At 40.3% G+C, this 21870-nt stretch overlaps 1 protein-coding gene across 5 annotated transcripts in view; it reads left to right on the top strand.

The window, feature by feature from the left end:
• nox4 (NADPH oxidase 4) overlaps positions 1-21870 on the top strand; it is a 158466-nt gene that overhangs the window by 126525 nt on the left and 10071 nt on the right. For all 5 annotated transcript variants that reach the window (XM_072577769.1, XM_072577770.1, XM_072577768.1 and 2 more), the window contains 3 exons: positions 2947-3055; positions 11991-12059; positions 15610-15710. In XM_072577769.1, coding sequence (XP_072433870.1) covers positions 2947-3055; positions 11991-12059; positions 15610-15710 — 279 coding nt within the window. The remainder of the gene's footprint in view (positions 1-2946; positions 3056-11990; positions 12060-15609; positions 15711-21870) is intronic.

The raw sequence follows: 21870 nt of genomic DNA, 5'->3' as shown, positions 1-21870 counted from the left end.
AGTGGAGAGTGTGTTGCTGGAAAAGCACAGCAGGTCAGGCAGCATCCGAGGAGCAGAAGAATCAACATTTCGGGCATAAGCCCTTCATCATGAGTTTCTTCACAGGCAGGGAGCACATAAATGTCATGTTGTTAATTTTAGTTTATATCATGTATGAAGCATGAAGCACAGCATTGATTGACTGCACATCTGACCAAGGAGTACAGGCTCAAAGGCTAAATTATCTACTCCTGTTGCTATGATTCATCTATACTTGATGGCCAGGCATATGCTGAACTTGTTTATCATTTAGTCCTTGAGCCTGTACTCCTTGGTCAGATGTGCAGTCAATCAATGTTGTGCTTCATGCTTCCTACATGGTACAAATTAAATTAACAACATGACATTTGTGTGCTTGCTGCCTGTGAAGAAACTTATGAAGATTACTCATTCATCCAAAAGGTGCATCCAATTTCAGGAGTTGTCAATTTTGCAGTCAAGAATACTTTATGTAGTATTGCTATCAATGGTACTAATCGAATATTGAGATTTTAGAGAGAGAGAGAAAGTGAAGATTTATTAGGTTCCTACCTCAAGTAGAATTATAAAAGGATTATAGTTTCTTTTTAACTAGGAAAATTACATAATAATAGAAGCATTTAAAATTATGACAAATTGTGTAAGAGTTGTCACCAGTGGGTGAGAGATCTCATTTACTATCCCATAAGTAAAAAATGTATGAATAAAGGTCCAAAGAAACTATTTAACATGTGAGGCCATGAAGTTCACTGAGTTATTTGAGGCAAGTAAGAAAGAAAGAAATTAAGTGACATAATACTGAAGTAACTTTGTGTAAGTGTGATTGGAACTGTTTGCTTGATTGAAACTTAAACATTGATGAGAATCCGAGAGTCAAAAAGCCCATTTCCAGGTTTCATCTACTTTTTTGCAAATTAGTGTCTATTAGCTCAAAATCTCTTGCTTTAAAGATAATAAATAAATAATTGCTCAGCCAATAGTGATTCTCTTTACAAACGAGCATATTTAGAAAGCTCATGCTATTATACATGGAGCTAAGATAATAATTTTGGCCATTTTGGTTTTAGTTCTCATCAAGTCAAACTGCTTTGGATTCTGAATTTCCCCAGTGAAATGGTTCTAATCATGTGATTATTCTTATTGGTGAGACATTTAAAAAATGCAAATAATTTAGTGGGGTTGAATATTAGTTAATTAACGATTTGTTACTGTTTGTTAAAGTAACAGTGCATGGTCACAATCATTTCAACCCTCAGTAAAGAGGTCCAGCACAATACAACAATCTATTGTATTCAAAGGACTATCTTTCAAGCAAAAAGCTTTAAAGCAGAATCTATACAGGATATACATTATGAAATAATAAATACAATGAAATTATTTTAAAACAGTAATCTTTTCTCATTATTTTAATAATTGGGTGAGCTTTGTTGTGATCATTTATGACGTCACTTGGACTTCTCTGAAATGGTTAACAGTTTAGTATCAACTTTGCAACTGCTACTGCTGCTGAAATTAGCAGATGAACAGTTTAACATTGGCATTCACCTGTTTCTTTTAACTGCGTTAGAACCTTCCGGTAAATATTAGGCCAAGGGATGGTGTATCAATTGCATTCAAGTTCACCCAAAAATAATGGTAATTATTAGGCCTGTATCTGAAAATGTTTCTGTCAAAAAGTCCAACTTCCAAGTATAAACTTTCTAAAAATTTTATTGATTACCTATATTTTGCGTAGTCAAGTTATATGAATTATAGTCACAAATTATTTTATACAGCTTATTTGCAAACTCTCTTTAAAAATTGTAGCTGAATGTTGCAAGTTACTCTATTAGAATGTCATGTCTGTGTTATAAGATTAAAAACCCCAATTAGTAATGAACTTATATCAATGAAATGACACTGGAAGAGACACAGGGAGAAAAAGTTGAAATCAGTCAATCTGCAGTAATTATGGACACTGCTAAATCTGTTTCACAAAGCGTCTCTGACAGAAACCTGGGTATATATTGTCTGCATGTCCCTTAAACACAAAGTGATAGATGCATGGGAAGTATAAAGCAAATAGGGCATAACGGTAATTTGAACTTGTTTAGGTAGCTTGAGTTCAAAAAGGAATTGCTAAAGTCCAAGCAATGGATTCACATGGAACACTGAAACTACTGATTAAAGATTGAACAAAAGTAAAGCATGGAAAAGTATTTTTCAAAACAATTGTGTGATATCGTAATCTCTAACAGATATCACATACACTGGACCTGTAATAATTGAATATGTATAATTGATTCTAAACGTAACATGTAAAGAAAATTAAATTATGTTCCATGAAATTGAACTTTGATTATTGAACTAATAAACTTGTTGCTACTTTATTTCTTGTAGCCAGCTCTTTTATCATGTTTAGAATAATCACTTTTTGCCTTCAATTTCCGTAATGATTAACTCTTGGCGTCTCCTTGCATTTACATGTGTTTCAGTCAATGTTCAGGTTTATTCACACATTAGCAGATCATACTTTAATGGTCTGATATTCAGATTTGGGATTCATCCATCAAAGACTCAACGGCGCTAACAACGTAACCTTATGAGCCCATAAATAATATATAGTTTTAAGGTATTTGGCAAATAAGCCAAAAAATAACTTCATAAAGGAAAATTATAGATTGCTCTGGGCAAAGTGCAGGGGACTGAGGGTAATTACATAGTTTTATCGAAGAGCTAGTTCAGGCTTGATAGAGTGAACGATCTCGTTCTGTGCCTTTTAATATTTTGCAAAAGGTGCTATTTTACAAATAGCATTGATTTGCTCAGGTTTTCAGTATTAGATTACCAGAATGTGATATTTTGCAGTTTAAGAAATCCTGATTGACAGTATAGTTGAAAGTGAAAACCGAATGCAGCTTTTAAAATGTTGTTCCTTTATTCTTCCAGAAATGATTGGAAACAGTATAAACTCAGACGACTTTACTTCATTTGGATTTGCAAGGAAATTCAATCTTTTTTCTGGTTTGCAGATCTGCTTTGCATTTTACATGACAAGGTAAGACCAGATAGGGAACTTGAGCAACAATGTTCTGGTTTGTGTTATGTAGAGTAAAAGCTTCCATTATTCTGTTAACCTTGTCCAAGAAATGTGAGCTGGAACTGTTTTCAGAAATTTCATGTCATGCTGAATTAAAGACTTTACAACCAGTATTGCTCCAACTTCAGTAAATGGTATTTTAACAGATTTTTACCCTCCAAGTTTAAATGTTAAAGCAGTGTCAAATTGTAAATGTGAAAGGTTTCCTCTAGAATTGCAAAATGTGCTAAAAGTTACCATTGTTTTCATTGGATGTAAACCTAAGAAAATGGTTAACACACAAATGGAATAAAAACTCAGGGCTGGACCTTAGGTTAGTTGGCCAAGTCTGAGTTGCATCAAAGTTTTGGAAGGCTTTTCACCACTAGGCTTTAGGATTCCTTGGTCTATCTTACAAATCTTGCTAAATTAATTATCTACCCCTATAGTGACTCTTATATCTGATTTCTGCCCCAAAGTATCTCAGCATTCATGAAACAACTCATTACTCAGGGAATATCTGCCAAAACATTCCTTGTGCCAAGCCATCATTGAAAGGCTGCTGTTATCCAGACCAGCATTGACAATCTGGCATTGCTCACCAACATCATGGCACAGCTGCCTAAAAGCCATGCTGTCTGCAACAAATTACCATAATGGCTGACAGATCCTTACACATACAACCTCTTCTCTCATCCTTGCCGAATAACCACACCACACACTTTACTTCTCCTCGGCCACATTCCTCTGCACACCATCTAAGTCAGTGCTACCCTGTTCCAGTATCCCATGGATACCTGCATCTGGGCACTTTCCAGTAGGGAAATTCACATACAGAAAGCTGTCCAACAATTCCAAGCACATACATGAGCTTTTATTTACAGAAATATCAGTCCAGTTTAACTTTGGCCAATTGTAACACCACTGTATTGATACTAGGAGGTTCAATGATGGCAATGACATTGAATATCAAGTGACTGTGATTTAGGTTCTTTGTTGCTGGAGATGGTCATTGCTTGGCACCTGTGTGGCATGAATGTTACTTGCCTGTCCAAGTATAAATATTGTCAAGGTTTTGCTATGTTTGGCTGTGGAGTGCTGCAGTAACTGAAAAGTCACAAATGGGGCAGACCATTGTGCAAACATTTCTAGTTTCGGCCTTATGATGGACTAGCAGAAGTTGTTGGGGCCTAGGATACCCTACCCTGATGTTCTGGGTTTGAGATGACTGACCCCAAACGAGTGCAGCTATTATGCTTTGCCAGGTGTGACTCCAAACAGTGAGATTTTCTTTTCCTTGATTTCCATTGACCCTTGACCTGCCAGTGCTCATCACACTCTATCAAATATGGCCTTTGTCAAGGGCAGTCACACTCTCCTCACTTGTAGAATTCCGCTCTTTTCTCCATGTTTGAACCAAGATGTAATGAGGTCAGGTGCTGAGTGGCAAATCCCACGCTGAGCTTCAGTGAATAGGTTTTTGCTGAACAAGTGCTGCTTGCTGTCACTGTTGATGACCCCTTTCATCATTTAATTAATGATTGAGAGTAGACAAATATAGGGTCATTGATTGGTTTTGATTTGTCTTGTTGTTTGTGTATAGCACAAACCTGGACAATTTTCTATATTGCTGTGTAGATGCCAGTGTTGTAGCTGTACTTGAACAGCTTGGCGAGGGGCATGGCTAGTTTAGGTTAGATTCCCTACAGTGTGGAAACAGGCCCTTTGGCCCAACCCTCCGAAGAGTAACCCACCCAGACCCATTTCCCCTCTGACTAATGCACCTAACACAATGGCAAATTTAGCATGGCCAATTCACCTCATTTGCACATCTTTTGGACTGTGGGAGGAAACCGGAGCACCCAGAGGAAACCCACACAGACACTGGGAGAATGCGCAAACTCCGCACAGACAGTCGCCCGAGGCTGGAATCGAACCTGAGACCCTGGTGCTGTGAGGCTAACCACTAAGCCACCGTGCTGCCCAAAAAAGCGGCTCAGGCTCCTTCGAGCCGGAATTGAACTGGCGACCTAAGGGTCTACAGTCCTTCGCTCTACTTGCTGAGCTATCGAAGGAGACCCTTTCTGGAGAACAAATCTTCAATTCAATTGCCAGAAAATTGTAAGCACCCATAGCCTCTGTAATACATAGGAGCAGAAGTAAGCCATTCAGCCAATTGAGTTTGCTCTGCAATCCAGTGAGATTATAGCTGATCTGGTAATCCTCAATTCCACTTTCGCGTTTTTCCCTGTAACCCTTGATTCCCTTACTGATTAAAAGCCTGCCTTAAATATATTTGTCAACCCAGCTTTGACAACCCTGTGATAAAGAATTCCATAGATTCACTACCCTCTGAGAGAAGAAATTCCTCTTCATCTTTGTTAAATTGTGGGACCCTTTGCTCATGCACTCTGCTCCTAGTCTCCCCCATAAGGGGAAACAGCCTGGATGTAGGTTTGCTCGCTGAGCTGGGAGGTCCATTTCCAGACGTTTCATCACGCTACTGTTTAGTCTTCAGTTGGCCCAAGTGAAGCAGTGTACATGATTCCTGCTTTCTATTTATATGTTTGGGTTTCTTTGGGTTGGTAATGTTATTTCCTATGGTGATATCATTTCCTGTTCTTTTTCTGAGGTGGGGGGAGTAGATGGGGTCTAACTCTGTGTTGGTTGATTAGCATTATTGTTGGAGTGCCATGCTTCTAGGAATTCTCATGCATGTCTCGGTTTGGCTTGTCCTAAGATGGATGTGTTGTCCAATCGAAGTCGTGCCCTTCCTTAGCTGAACGTGTTAGGATATGTGTAAGAGAGGGTCATGTTGTTTTGCTAGTTGGTGTCCTTTGGTGCTAGCCTCTCCCATGAAGCACAACCTCTTCTCAGCACTTATCATGTCAAGTCCTTTAAGCATCCTCTCTGTTTTAATGATATTATCGCTCATTCTTCTAAGTATATAGTATCCCAAACTGTTTAGCCTTTGCTCATAAAACCATCCCTCCATGCCAGGGATTATAGAACATAGAACATTACAGGCCTTTCAGCCCTCCATGTCGCACCACCCTATGAAGCACATCTAACCTACACTATTCCATTTTCATCCATATGTCTATCCAATGACCATCTAAATACCCTTAAAGTTGGTAAGTCTACTGCTGTTGCAGGCAGTGCGTTCCATGCCCCTACCACTGTAAAGAGTAAAGAAACTACCTCTGACATCTGTCCTCTATCTATCACCACTCCATTTAAAGCTATGCCCCCTTGTGCTAGCCATGACCTTCCAAGAAAAAATGCACTCACTGTCCACCCTATCTAATCCTCTGATTATCTTATATATCTCAATTCAATCACCTTTTTTTTTCTTTTTTCAGACAGCCACACAATCCTCTATCCATTTTCAAAATTCTCAATTCCCAAAATTTCAAAACAAAAGTGCATGGTCACGTTCAGTCGAGATACTTGAGTTCAGTAGATGATAACTGGAGTAGAAACAGCATGCAGGGGTTAGGGGAAGCAGAAGAATGGCACTACATCACGATACTCGGTCGGAGAGCCAAGAACAGACAAAACTAGTCAAAAGGTTGTCTTCTGCACCTTCACAATCTGCTTCTGCTCCTTGACCCCTCCTCGCACTCCCTGGCACCTTCCTCATGCTCCCTACATGTATTCTTCCAAACCCCTTGTGAACCTTCTCTGAAATACGTCCAAAGAAATTATATCTTAAATATGGGATCAAAACTGCAGGAAGTACTCCAGATATGGTCTCACTAGCATCTTGTATAGTTACAGGAAGATTTCTTATACTCTAACCTCCTTGAAGAAAGAATCAACATCCCGTTAGCCTTCATTATTATCTTCTGCACCTATGTGCTAGCTTTCTATGTTTCATACACAACCCTTTCATTCCCTTCAGTATAGAAACAGGCCCTTCAGCCCAACAAATCCACACGAACCCTCCAAAGAGTAACCAACCCAGACCCATTCCCCTACCCTATGTTTACCCTAATGCACTGTGGGCAATTTAGCATGACCAATTCATCTGACCTGCAGATTTTTGGATTGTGGGAGGAAACTGAAGTACCCAGATGAAACCCATGCTGACACTGGGAGAATGTGCAAACTCCACACAGTCAGTCGCCCAAAGTTGGAATTGAACCCGGGTCCCTGGTGCTGAGAGGCAGCAGTGCTACCCATGTTGCATCTGTCTGCAGTTTTTGTCTATTTCAATAATATTCTGTTTTTTTGTTCTCTGTTCTAAAATAAACAACTTCACACTTTCAGAAAAGATTTATAAGGACGTTGCCTGGTTTAGAGGATTTGAGCTGTAGTGAGAGATTGAATAGGCTGGGGCTGTTTTCCTTGGATCGTTGGAGGCTGAGGAGTGACCTTACAGAGGTTTATAAAATCATGGGGGCTTGGATAGGGTAAATAGACAAGGTCTTTTCTCTGGAGTGGGGGAGACTAGACCTAGAGGGCATAGGTTTAGGGTGAGAAAAGACAAATTTAAAAGGGATTTAGGGGCAATTTGTTCACACAGAGGTGTGTGCATGTATGGAATGAGCTGCCAGAAGAGGTGGTGGATGCTGGGATAATTAAAACATTTAAAAGGCATCTGGAATGGCATATGACTAGGAAGGGTTGAGAGGGAAATGGGCCGAGTGGTGGCAAATGGGACTAGATTAATTTAGCATATCTGGTCAGCACGGAGGAGTTGGACCGAAGGGTCTGTTTCCATACTGTATATCTCCAAAACTCTATTATACTCTATTATAAGCAGCTTTCTCGAGAATTAAAAAAATCTTGGAAAATTACTATCAGTGCATCCACTATCATTGTAGCTGCTTCCTTTAATAGCATGGAAGCATTTCATCGGGTCCAGAAGGCTAATTGGTCTTTCACCCCATAGCACATTTCTTCTAGCGATAGTTTTTTTTCTCTCATCCTTTATGCTCTTTAATTAATGAGTAATTTTGGAATGCTGTTGGTGTCTTCTAATCTCAAGACTGATGTATAGTATTTGTTCAACTTCTCTGGATTTCCTTGTTATTATTTCAACAGACTTGTTCGCTAAGCAGCCTATGTTTGCTTCAGTGCCTCTCTCTAACATATTTAATAAAGCTCTTGTTGCCCACCTTGAGGTCAGATGAAAGTGGCTTGCAAAGCTGTTGGTACCAGTGCACGTGGGGGAAAGGTGATGATGCATCTCTAATAAGCAAGTAGATAGTGCAGATACCATGCAAGGTTAGTAAGTGGGGATTTGAGATGGGTGAGACTGAGTGAGGGAAGATGCTGCACATCTATAGTGACGGTGGCAGCCCATGAGGATTGGTGGGAACTGTGTGCAGTAACAGATTTTGAGCGCATGTGAAGCAGCAAAGTAATAGAGAATGTGGTGCTACTTACCCTGGTGGAGCAGAGAAAGTCTTTGACTTTGGTACACTACAAAGTGTTCCTCTAGACAGTGGAAACCTCACTGATCTGCGTGGAAACTTCAGACGAGGCTGGCAGGGTCTGGTGTCATGGCCTCCTTTGCTGGTCCTGGAGGAGGACGATAGCTCTCCTAAGCATCACCTTGTCCACCTCCAGATTGCTGTCCACAAAGTGTGGTATATTGCCAACTTCCTTTATCAATTACATCTGGGACACGTTACTCGAAACAGGGTAATTCTGGTCTGCCAGGCTTTGCCTAGCACAACTCCTGTGTAAATATGTCATGAATGCCAGGAATCACAGATTGTCCCAACAATCACGAGTATCCCTGTCAACAGTGAGTGGGAGAATAGGACCAGGAAGTTGGCACATACATAGTTAAGTGAGCTTGGGACAAAAGCAGGTGAAAACCTATTAGACCTGTAGAAGAGAGTGTCTCTGCAAAATGTGCCAAAACTAACACTATTGATATCCTATATGCTTCAGTCCTAAGTGTTTATACCTTACCTGAAGGTTAGTTGATTTTTTTTTTAACTTGAGATATGAAGATGAGGCATAAAGGGCCTGAATGTGATATGCGAAGTTCAAAAATTGAGAGAAGTCAATATAAATCAGCTGATAATGAGAATTTATATCCTCCTTAGCTTTGTAAGTGAGGAAAAGGAATAGAACATAAGGATTTACAGTGATGCGTTTTAGGAATGAATCCAAACAAGCATAATGCTTTAAAATGGATTAAACACAGAATGCTGGAGAAACTCAGCAGATTCTGACAGCACTGTGAGGAGAGAAAGAGTTAACATTTTGAGTCCAGTATGAGTCTTTTTCAGAACCCTTCAGAAGTATTGTATTTTCCTTTCATTACTTAGAAATAGATTCCAATTTTAGGATACAGGGAGGAAGCAACAAAGTTGTAGGATGTGATATTTACAACTTACAGAAGTCACGAGAAACAAGTTGAGGCATGATAAAGCCAAAAGAAGTTATTGCAAGATGAAGGTGAAATTTGGTGAACTTGACACTGTCAATTCAATTCCTTAGAATTATATTCAGTCAGTCTCAAAGGATGTTGGACCCATTCTTTCTGCAATAAATCTTTCACGGTATACATTTCCTTGCACAAATATTAAGTTTGCAGTTTAATGTTCTTATTGTGATTGTGTTTCCCTGTAGTGCTGTAAGTGGATTTCTATTTTGTTATAATTTGGAGAGTTTCTTGCCCTTTTCTCTGTAATGTATTACTTTTTGAGTTAAAAATCACACAACACCAGATTATAGTAAAACAGGTTTAATTGGAAGCACACTAGCTTTCGGAGCGACGCTCCTTCATCAGGTGATAGTGGAGGGCTCGTTCGTAACACAGAATTTATAGCAAAAATTTACAGTGTGATGTAACTGAAATTATACATTGAAAAATTGATTGTTAAGCCTTTCATCTGTTAGAATACAGTGATAGTTTCACTTCTTTCATGTGTAAATCACCAAACCTATTTTTAAAAGTTGCATTCTCGGGTTAGCTGTTAACAATGGTGATAGCCAGACAATATGTTGAAGGTGTTAGCCCCCTGTGTTCTCTGTCTATGACCTGATGTTTAGATTGGTTCTAATCTAAAAAGTGAGATAACAGAGTTTTAACATAAATTCATGTAGTTTTTGAGTTCAGAGTTCTACATGAATGTATGCAGTTTTTGAGCAAAGTGCAATGTAACCCTGCAAGTACAAATTCACCCCACAAAATATATGTGTGCATGTGGGTCTTTGTCTGTCTGTGTGTGTGTCTGTCTGTCTGTCTGGGGTGGGGGGTGTGAGTGTGAGTGTGCGCAGAGTGTCTTAAGTCTGTGAGGGGATGCATGTGGGAGTGTGTGTCTATAAGGGTGTGTGTGGGTGTCTGTGTGCATCTGTGTCCATGTGTATGTGAGAGTGTGTGTATGTGTAGTGCAATAGTGATCACCTGTAATGTGACATGAACCCAAGGTCCCGGTTGAGGCCCTCCCTATGGGTACCGAACTTAGCTCTCAGCCTCTGCTCGGCCACTTTCGTCTGCTGCCTGTCCCGAAGTCCACCTTGAAGGATGGTCACCCGAAGGTCCGAGGCTGAATGTCCTGGACCACTGAAGTGTTCCCCAACTGGGAGGGAACCCTCCTGTCTGTTGATTGTTGTGCGGTGCCCATTCATCCGTTGTCGTAGCCTTTGCTCAGTTTCCCCAATGTACCATGCCTCCGGACATCCTTGCCTGCAACGTATAAGATAGACAACGTTGGCTGAGTCACATGAGTACCTGCCATGTACAAGGTGGGAGGTGTTCCCACGCGTAATAGTGGTATCTATGTCCACAATCTGACATGTCTTGCAGTGTCTACCATGACAGGGTTGTATGGAGTTGTCCTGAGAGCCGGGCAGTTTGCTACAAACAAACAGTTTGCATGGTACATTGGGGAAACCGAGCAAAGGCTATGACAATGGATGAATGGGCATCGCACAACAATCAACAGATAGGAGGGGGTTCCCTCCCAGTTGGGGAACACTTCAGTGGTCCAGGACATTCAGCCTCAGCCCTTCGGATGACCATCCTCCAAGGTGGACTTCGGGATAGGCAGCAGAGGAAAGTGGCCAAGCAGAGGCTGATCGCTAAGTTCGGTACACATAGGGAGGGCCTCAACCGGGACCTTGGGTTCATGTCACATTACAGGTGATCACTATTGCACTACATACACACACAGATATTCTCACGGACACACACACACACACACACACACACACACACACACACACACACACACGCGTACACAGGTGCACACAGACACCCACACACACACTCCCACATGCACCCCCCTCAGACTTTAGACACTCTGCACACTCACACACACACACACACACACACACACACACACACACACACCCCACATGCGCACACATATTTTGTGGGGTGAATTTGTACTTGCAGAGTTACATTGCACTTTGCTCAAAAACTGCATACATTCATGTAGAACTCTGAACTCAAAAACTGCATGAATTTATGTAAAAACTCTGTTATCTCACTTTTTTAGATTAGAATCAATCTAAACATCAGGTCATAGACAGAGAACACAGGGGGCTAACACCTTCAACATATTGTCTGGCTATCACCATTGTTAACAGCTAACCCGAGAATGCAAGTTTAAAAAAAAAAGTGATTTACACATGAAAGAAGTGAAACTATCACTGAATTCTAACAGATGAAAGGCTTAACAGACAATCAATCTTTCAATGTATAATTTCAGTTACATCACACTGTAAATTTTGCTATAAATTCTGTGTTACAATCGAGCCCTCCGCTAACACCTGACGAAGGAGCGTCACTCCGAAAGCTAGTGTGCTTCCAATAAAACCTGTTGGAGTATAACCTGGTGTTGTGATTTTTAACTTTGTACACCCCAGTCCAACACCGGCTTGATGCTGGGCTTTTCAGTTCTGCTATCTTAATCGATTTTAACTGGTCAATTTTCCATTTCAGCTTTGGCAGGAGAATCGACCAGATTACTTGAACATTCAGTTGTATCTCAGTCAAGCAAATGGAATACAGGTAAAGTTGCTTGCATTTCAATTGAATTCCCTCATTTAGACTTAGATCATTCCAATCACACTCGATCACAACTTCTTACTCACTGAAATAGTTGGAATCCTCCTCCTTTGTTTTAAATCAGCTAGAATCACATGTCTTAGATATCTATATCAAAACCACTATCTTTAACTAGAATTGATTTTTTTTTAAAATCATTAGAAAGGATAAATAACAATAAGTCTTCCTATAAAAACTGAAATTGCTGGAGAAACTCAGCAGGTCTGACAACATCTGTGGATAAAAATCTGTGGTTAATGTTGGCAAATCCAGTGGTCCATCTTCAGAACCTGCTGAGTATCTCTAGCAATTTCTGATTTTGCTTCAGATTTCCAGCATCCATAGTTCTTTGTTTTACACAAAGTCCTAATATCTTGCTTAAAAAGAAATACAATTTTACAGTATTTAAAACACATTGTTACTTTGATTATATCCAATCTGTTGACACTGAGAAAAGTAGTAAGCAAAAAGTGTCCAAGGAGGTTATAAACCTTTTTGACATGAAAATACATGACTTTTGACTCGTTTTCAAGTTAAGAGTGAAGAGAATTATTTAACATAATTCAACATAATTAAAATGTATAGGCTAAAGACTCTAGCTTATCACAAAAGAATGCATGCTATTTGGTGAATGCCCACTGCAACTTAAATTCTAGAATTTGATTTAGATGTTCTCTTCAGAGGGGAAAAAAAAGTAAATATCAGTGCAGCTGTATGGAACCACAGGTATTCTGAAATTAAAATTCCAAATGTTACTCATCTATTTGACACAAAGAACCAGCCATTGTTCGACTGATGGTGTTCCCCCTTCTGAGTCAGAATGTTTTGTGTTCAAGTCTCATCCTAGAGACTTGAGCACAAAAATCAATACCAATGCTATCTTCCAGGAGACTGTCATGATTTTTGAGCTGAACCTGAATCGTTTAGACGCTCACCCAATCTGAGAACAAATGTTTGAGCGATTCTTAATTTTTATGCCTCCAGTTAATTCACTGGAGACATGTAGCAGCTTCCACTCACCAGCACATTACAGCATCAAAGTGTGACTGGTGCCTTATTCAGGAAGTGTGAAAACTTATCAGAGGTAGGTGGGGATGTGAATTTGAGTTTACATTCAGATCAGTTGTGAACTTATTGAATGGCAGTACATGCTCAAAGGGCTTAATAACTTCTACTTGTACCAATATCCAGCATCAATTCCTGTGACAAACCAGTTGTTACAGCTTACCAAGCTGAAAAAAATATAACTTTTGCCGAGAGGATGAGAATGCTTACTGTTATTGAAGGCATGTTCAGCTGTTTGTGTTTAAGAGAACATTAGTTAGAGCAAAACATTAGTTAGGGGCGGTACGGTGGCACAGTGGTTAGCACTGCTGCCTCACAGCGCCAGAGACCTGGGTTCAATTCCCGCCTCAGGCGACTGACTGTGTGGAGTTTGCACATTCTCCCCGTGTCTGCGTGGGTTTCCTCCGGGTGCTCCGGTTTCCTCCCACAGTCCAAAGATGTGCAGGTCAGGTGAATTGGCCATGCTAAATTGCCCATAGTGTTAGGTAAGGGGTGGATGTAGGGGTATGGGTGGGTTGCGCTTCGGCGGGGCGGTGTGGACTTGTTGGGCCGAAGGGCCTGTTTCCACACTGTAAGTAATCTAATCTAATCTAATCTAATCTAAAAAAAAACTTAATGAAGCTTGTATGACATCAGCTTGACACTTTGATGTCACAATGTACCCACTCTGTTTTTTGGGCACGTGTTGCACATGCCTTTGCTACCACAATCACAGAAGTCGAACTCCATGTCGTCTGCTCTAGAAATGGGCACAAGCAACATGAATGAAATTTTTTTACCAAAAATGGCATGCCTATCAACCAGACGACAAGTAACATAAAGCCAAAGTTTGTGCCTCTAATATTTGAGTCCTGTTTTCCTTCCCCACCTTGTTTCCTCATGGTATTGACACCAGCTAGGCTATATTTCCATGGATTCTAAAACTTCAAGCCAAAATTAGTTGTTTACTCAGGCAGCTTGTACCTCCATGTCAGAGAGTTTATACTGGCAGTTAGCAGAGATGATCAGAAAAAAAAATCTTCCCCATGTTTTCCTAACTCCAAGACTTTCCTTGAACATATTTGAACTGTGACTAAGATATTCCTGACTTGGATGAGCCAGTTTTCAAATTGGACATTACATGGATCTTTGTTTATAAATAATTTAAAACATTAAGTTGTCACATAAGAACCACTAAAGAATAGACTATTTGACTCCTCAAGCTTGTTGACCTATTTATTAAGATCATGACTGATCAATGTGGCCTTAACTCCATTTTGCTTCTTAACTCCGTTATCAGTTAAAAATCTATTTGAATCAACCTTGAATATGTTCAATGATCCATCATTAGTGCTTACTGAGGGACAGAATTCAAAAGAAAAAATAACACTCAGAAGAAATGTGGTGTTATGTTAAGTTATCCCTATCTTAAATACTGAAAATGTCTTGTTAATTTTAAAAAAAGTCAACTGAGAGGGATGTGTTTGGTCTTTAGATTAGGATAATGTGCTTTTGCCTCTGGATTGGGCATAAATTCAGACTTGGCTGATAAAAGTACCTCTCTCTGGTGACTAACCCAATCCCAAGGAGATGTGGGCCTATCGCACCAAGTGTTTCAGAGTCTGGCAGTAGATAAATGGTTTCACTTAAGAAATCATAATGATAACCAACATGGGAAACAAACAATTAAATTCACACGCAAGTATTTTCCTCAGAATAAAGGTAAATCTATTATTGTTAGTAATCTGAAATAAAGAGAGAAAATGATAGCATCAGAAAGAGAAAGTCAAGTTAACTTGGGAGCGATGGCCTTTTTTTGACACTCACGGTATGAGCTGCATCTCATTGCTTCTCTGTTGGTGTCCTGGGAAGGTGCTGAGCTTTAGGATCAGACTCTTGAACAGAATTGATTTGATTTTTTAGTCTAACCAGAAACATTTACTGGTCTTTTCTCTTTTGAGATACTGACTCATCTAATGTACATTTCCATCATATACTGTTTTGAGTTTTTTCTTTCAATATATAGGAATGCAGGAGCAGAAGTAGACAATTTATCTCCTAAAGTCCTTCAATCAAATTATACTAATCCATAACTCAACTTGTCAACATCTTCCATATTTAGGTCCTTTACAATCAAGTATGTTTCAACAAAATACATTACTCTGACTCTAATGAATAAAATTCTATCTTGTTTAGCTGTTCTCAATAAGCCAATTACTTCATCACAGGAACAATCTCTTTTATACTGTCTCTTTTGAACTTTTGAAGCTGGATACCTTTTCTTACATTTGGGAACAAAAGGATATGCTACTCTGGATGCAGGCTCACCAATACCTGCTACCATAGTAAAAAAACTTGCCTATTTTTAAGCTCCAACCGCACAGCAATGAAAACCATAAGTAATTAATTACTTGCTGCACCTGCATACATACTTATTTCTGTTTACATTGTTTTCGGTTTTCTCTTGTAGCATTTAAGTGGGGAAAAATATCAAGCTCTGAATTCAAGGCTTATTATTGGAAAACCCCGTTTGAAACTTCTGTTTGGAGAAATAGCCAAGTGCAATAGACAGTGAGTAAATGTTTAATTTCTAATGTTGCAAGAAATTGAAAACAGAAAAGTGAGCTTTGTGTCATTATATTATCATGAACACTGTCACAGACCTTGTGGTGCTACTTATAGTCAGATGCTGACTTCAATCTTGAGCAATGTGAAGTACAAAGTATCTGGAATGCTAAGATAACTGCATTTAATCTTTGACATGGGAAACTTCTTTTGTGCTTCCTGTAAGTCATTCATGAATTGGATTTTACAGTAACAAACTATGAGCACTCAGTTTTGACTTTGAATAATGCTACTGATAAAGATTCAGGCTTGATATTTGCTCTCACATCAGGTAGCCTGAGTAGGGAGAAGCCCCTGCTTCATGAACCTGTGCATATAAGTATCTTTGAGTTTCATTTTGGTGGGAAATGATGAGATATAATGGGAATTATAGTCGATGACCCAGAAGTTGTGACAGACTCAGCTTGAGTTTGGCAACTCAGGTGGCTATGAGAAGTAGACCTACAGAAAGGCCCAGTTGAGAAGTAGGAAATCAATGGTCAAATGTGTGTGCTCTGGAGATTATCTAACTAAGTGATATAATGTGGTGAGTGTAAACAGTGTGAATGTTGTTACAAAGTGAATTGGTGATTTCCTTTTGGTGAATTGGATGCACTTGCTAACACCCTGCACCTGATCAGAGCCAACTAATTGTGCAAATATTTGCCTCTGTCAGGGGTACCAAATGAACTGTGATGTTAATCTACTGCCCAAATAAGCAAGCATGACATCAGTTATAGCTTGATATTCCAAGTAGGTCTCTCATTTAGCCTTGTAAAGAGCCAAAGTTTAGAGGCTTGGCAACCTTTATATCGACTGGCATGACAATGGAGTCTGTAGCGTATGGATCAAGCTGTTGCTGGAATAACCATCTTCGTCAGTGACCATTTAACAGTTTAGTCTTTTAATTATTTCTTGGTTATATTGAGTTATAATCCTCAAGATCAGTGCAGCTTCCCAAAGGACAATATCTGGTTGTCCTAATTTACCTACAACTCTCTCTTCTTGATGTGTGTGGTATTACTTCTGTCTGCTGGCTGGGGACCCTCCATCTGGCTTCCGATTGGTCATGTCCATTTTGTCTCCTCTTCAGCACATCAGTAATCACCCGTATTTTGTACAATACTCTTCCTGCCATTAGGGTACTTGAGTTAGTAGAACAACATTGTGTAACCAAGTCTATTAGCTCCATACTTTCTTGGGTTAAAGCCATTTCTGCAGCACATATAGTAACTTCTGAGCAATTTCCAAAATTGTCTCTGCACTTCCCCCAAAGGGTCATGATTAGGTAATTCTGCGAAGGTTTAGACCTGCTTCTACCAGATCTAGTTTCGACATATTTCCAACTCCCAGTTGTCAAAAATCAGTCATTAAGAAGCTATTGTTTCTTATGGGCAGCTGCCTGTACAATACTTGCATGTGCATAGCCTGACCTGCCTTATTGTCCCCACATTCGTCATGTCTTTACTGCTCCTCTGAAGATCTTCCCACCTGACCCAACTCCACCCTCATAACCCCATCTGGAGTTTTACCCCATGGCTAAACCACTTACTCTGTACATCTCTGGACACTGTGGGGCAATTTAACACGGCCAATCTACCTAACCTGCTCATCTTTGGGCTGTGGGAGAAAATTGGAAGACTAAGAAGAAATGCACATAGACATGGGGAGAATGTGCAAACTCCACAATGACAGTCACCCAAGGCTTGAATCGAATCCAGGTCCTTGGTGCTGTGAAGCAGCAGTGCTAATCACTGTCACATATGCCATTAACCTCGAACCAGGCCACTGTAAAGTTTAGTCATAACATCCTTGCTTTATATTTCACCTTTTTTTGGATATGTAGTTTAGCATTCTATTGGATACTTTTATTGCTGTTGGCTTGTGGCTGGACCACGATTGTTTTTGCTACACCTTCTGTGCTACTTTGAATTGCGTCTTTAGCTACTTCAATAGTAGTCGTGAAATATGTATGCAAGCAATTTTTCCTTGCCACATACAAAGCATCATCTTTGTTAAATTTATTCTGTTAAATTTATTCTGTTACTGTTTGTCCCAAATGTTTTCTTTTACTTTATTCTATAGTTTCTAGGTTGCACCTTCAATTCTTTACATCTAATGCACATTGACCAGCAAAATTCAGATTATTACAAGCAAGAAATTGTATTGGTCGCAGTAGGAATCCTGAACAACTCCACTCTGTATTTGACCATGACCTGCCATTACTCTACCACACATGCACCCATTTATTTTCTATCCATCAACTAGTCTCTTATGCTATAGACATGTTTTGTCCTAAAGCATTAAAGTTCCACATGAAACTTCATTAATGATAGAATGCTTTTTACATTTTGAGATACTGATCACCCTAAGGTTGACCAGTTGATTTGGATTATTTCTTCGACAAAGTAATCAAAGAAGTTGACCAAATGGGACTTTCGTTTTCAAACTTTTTCGACTGCTTTTCATGCTTTCTCTGATAATGTGTAGAAAGTCCTCAGGTTTGGAAACAGACTCTTCGATCCAACTCGTCCATGCTGACCAGATATCCCAATCCAAAGCTAGTCCCATCTGCCAGCACCTGACCCATATCCCTCCAAACCCTTCCAATTCATATATCTATCCAGATGCCTTTTACGTGTTGCAATTGTACTAGCCTCCACCACTTCCTCTGGCAGCTCATTCCATACAAGCACCACCCTCTGTGAAAAGGTTGCCCCTTAGGTCTCTTTTATATATTTCCCTTCTCACCCTAAACCTATGCCCTCTAGGTCTGGACTCCCCCACCCCAGGGAAAAGCCTTTGTCTATTTATCCTATCCATGTCCCTCATGATTTTATAAACCTCTATAAGGTCACCCCTCAGCCTCCGACACTCCAGGGAAAACAGCCCCAGCCTATTCAACCTCTCCCTATAGCTGAAATCCTGGCAACATCCTTGTAAGTCTTTTCTGAATCCTTTCAGGTTTCACAACATCCTTCTGATAGGAAGGAGACCAGAATTGCACGCAGTATTCCAACAGTGGCCTGGCCAATGTCCTGTTTAGCTGCAACACGACCTCCCAACTCCTATACTCAATACTCTGACCAATAAAGGAAAGCATACCAAATGCCGCCTTCACTATCCTATCTACCTGTGACTCTACTTTGAAGGATCTATGAACCTGCACTCCAAGGTCTCGTTGTTCATCAACACTCATGCTTTCCCTTCTCATTTGCTTTCCCAAAATGCAGCACCTCACATTTATTGAAATTAAACTCCATCTGCCACTCTTCAGCCCATTAACCCATGTGATTAAGGTCCTGCTGTAATCTGAGGTAACCTTCTTCGCTTTCCACGACACCTCCAATTTTGGTATCATCTGCAAACTTACTCACTATATCTCCTGTGATCACATCCAAATCATTTATATAAATGACAAAAAGTAGTGGACCCAGCAGTGATCCTTGTGGAACTCTACTGGTGACAGGCCTCCAGTCTGAAAAACAACCCTCCACCACCACCCTCTGTCTTCTACCTTTGAGCCAGTTCTGTATCCAAATGGCTAGTTCTCCCTGTATTCCATGAGATCTAACCTTGCTAACCGGTCTCCCATGGAAACCTTGTTGGACGCCTTACTGAAGTCCACCTAGATCATGTCCACTGCTCTGCCCTCATCAATCCTCTTTGTTACTTCAAAATATTCAACCAAGTTTGTGAGTCATGATTTCCCAAGCACAAAGTCATGTTGACTATCCCTAATCAGTCCTTGCCTTTCCAAATACATGTATGTCCTGTTACTCAGGATTCCCTCCAACAACTTGTCCACTACCAACATTAGGCTCACCAGCCTGTAGTTCCTTGGCTTGTTTTTACCACCCTTCTTAAACAGTGCCACCCTGTTAGCCAACCTGCAGTCTTCCGGCACCTCACCTGTGACTATCAATGATACAAATATCTCAGCAAGAGGCCCAGCAATCACTTCTGTAACTTCTCAGAGTTCTAAGGTACACTTCATCAGGTCCTGGGGATTTATCCACTTTTAAGCATTTCAAGACATCCAGCACTTCCTCCTCTGTAGTATGGACATTTTTCAAGATGTCACCATCTATTTCCCACATTCTATATCTTCTATGTCCTTTTCCCTAATAAATACAGATGCAGAGTACTCGTTTAGCATCTGTCCCATCTCCTGCGGCTCCACACAAAGGCCACCTTGCTGATCTTTGAGGAACCCTATTCTCTCCCTAGTTACCCTTTTGTCCTTAATGTATTTATAAAAGCACTTTGGATTATCCTTCACACTATTTGCCAAAGCTATCTCATGTCCCCTTTTTGCTCTCCTGATTTCCCTCTTAAGTATACTCCTACTTCCTTTATACTCTTCTAAGGATTCACTCGATCTATTCTGTCTATACCTGACATATGCTTCTTTCTTTTTCTTAACCAAACCCTCAATTTCTCTAGTCATCCAGCATTCCCTATACCTACCAATCTTTCCTTTCACCCTGACAGGAATGTACTGTCTCCAGACTCTCGTTATCTCATTTCTGAAGGCTTCCCATTTTCCACCGTCCCTCTACCTGCGAACATCTGCCACCAGTCAGCTTTTGAAAGTTCTTGACTAATACCATCAAAATTGGCCTTTCTCCAATTTAGAACTTCAACTGTTAGATCTGGTCTATCCTTTTCCATCACTATTTTAAAACTAATAGAATTATGGTTGCTGGCCCCAAAATGTTCCCTCACTGACACCACAGTAACCTGCCCTGCCTTATTTCCCAAGAGTAAGTCAAGTTTTGCACCTTCTTTAGGAGGTACATCCACATACTCAATCAGAATTTTCTTGTGCACACTTAACAAATTCCTCTCCATCTAAAATCTTAACCTTATGGCAGTCCCAGCCTTTGTTTGGAAAGTTAAAATTCCCTACCATTCTTACAGATAACTGAGATCTCCTTACAAATTTGTTTCGCAATTTCCCACTGACTATTAGGGCATCTATAAAACAATCCCAATAAGGTGATCATCCCTTTCTTATTTCTCAGTTCAATCCAAATAACTTCCCTGAATGTATTTCCGGGAATATCCTCCCTCTGTACAGCTGTAATGCTTTACCTTATCAAAAACGCCACTCCCCCTTCTCTCTTGCCTCCCTTTCTATCCTTCGTGTAGCATTTGTATCCTGGAACATTAAGCTGCCAATCCTGTCCATCTCTGAGCTACTTTTCTGTAATTGCTATGATATCCCAGTCCCATGTTCCTAACCATGCCCTGAGTTCATCTGCCTTCCCTGTTAGGCCTCTTGCATTGAAATAAATGCAGTTTAATTTATCAGTCCTGCTTTGTCCCTGATGGCCCTGACTAGTTGATTCGCATGTTTTCTCAACTGTACCAGTGTCAGATTGATATCTTTCCTCACTATCTCCCTGCCCCCGCCCCCAGACTAGTTTAAATCCTCCCTAAGCAGCTGTAGCAAATTTCCCTGCCAGTATATTAGTCCCCCTCCAATTCAGGTGCAATTGGTCCTTCTTGTACACGTCACTTCTACCCCAAAAGACATTCCGATGATCCAAAAATGTGAATCCTTCTCCCATACACCAGCTGCTCAGCCATGCATTCATCTGCCCTATCCTCCTATTCCTGCCCTCACTAGTTCGCAGCACTGGAAGTAATCCAGATATTACTATCTTGAGGACCCCCTTTTTAAATTTCTGCCTAACTCTCTGTATTTTCCTTTCTGAATCTTATCCTTTTCCCTTCCTGTGTCGTTGGTTCCAATGTGTACAATGACCTCCTGCTGGGCCCTCTCCCCCATGAGAACATTCTGCACCCTCTGAGATATCCTTGATACTGGCACCAGGGAGGCAACACACCATTCTGATTTTTTTGCTGCCGGCCACAGAAACATCTGTCTGTGCCTCCAACCCAAGACATTTAATCTCTTGGAACCCAACGTACCCCTCATTGCATTAGAGCCAGTCTCGATACCAGAAACTTGGCTGTTCGTGCTACATTCCCCTGAGAATCCATCGCCCCCTACACTTTCTAAAACAGCATACTTGTTTGAAATGGGGATAGCCACAGAAGACTCCTGTGCTACCTGCCTACTTCTCTTACCTTTCCTAGAGTTAACCCATCCATGTTA

The sequence above is a fragment of the Chiloscyllium punctatum genome, chromosome 9 (assembly GCF_047496795.1).
Source record: "Chiloscyllium punctatum isolate Juve2018m chromosome 9, sChiPun1.3, whole genome shotgun sequence".
NCBI classification, from domain to species: domain Eukaryota; kingdom Metazoa; phylum Chordata; class Chondrichthyes; order Orectolobiformes; family Hemiscylliidae; genus Chiloscyllium; species Chiloscyllium punctatum.
The sequence above is the reverse complement of the archived record's forward strand: the minus strand, read 5'-3'. Positions and strand labels throughout refer to the sequence as shown.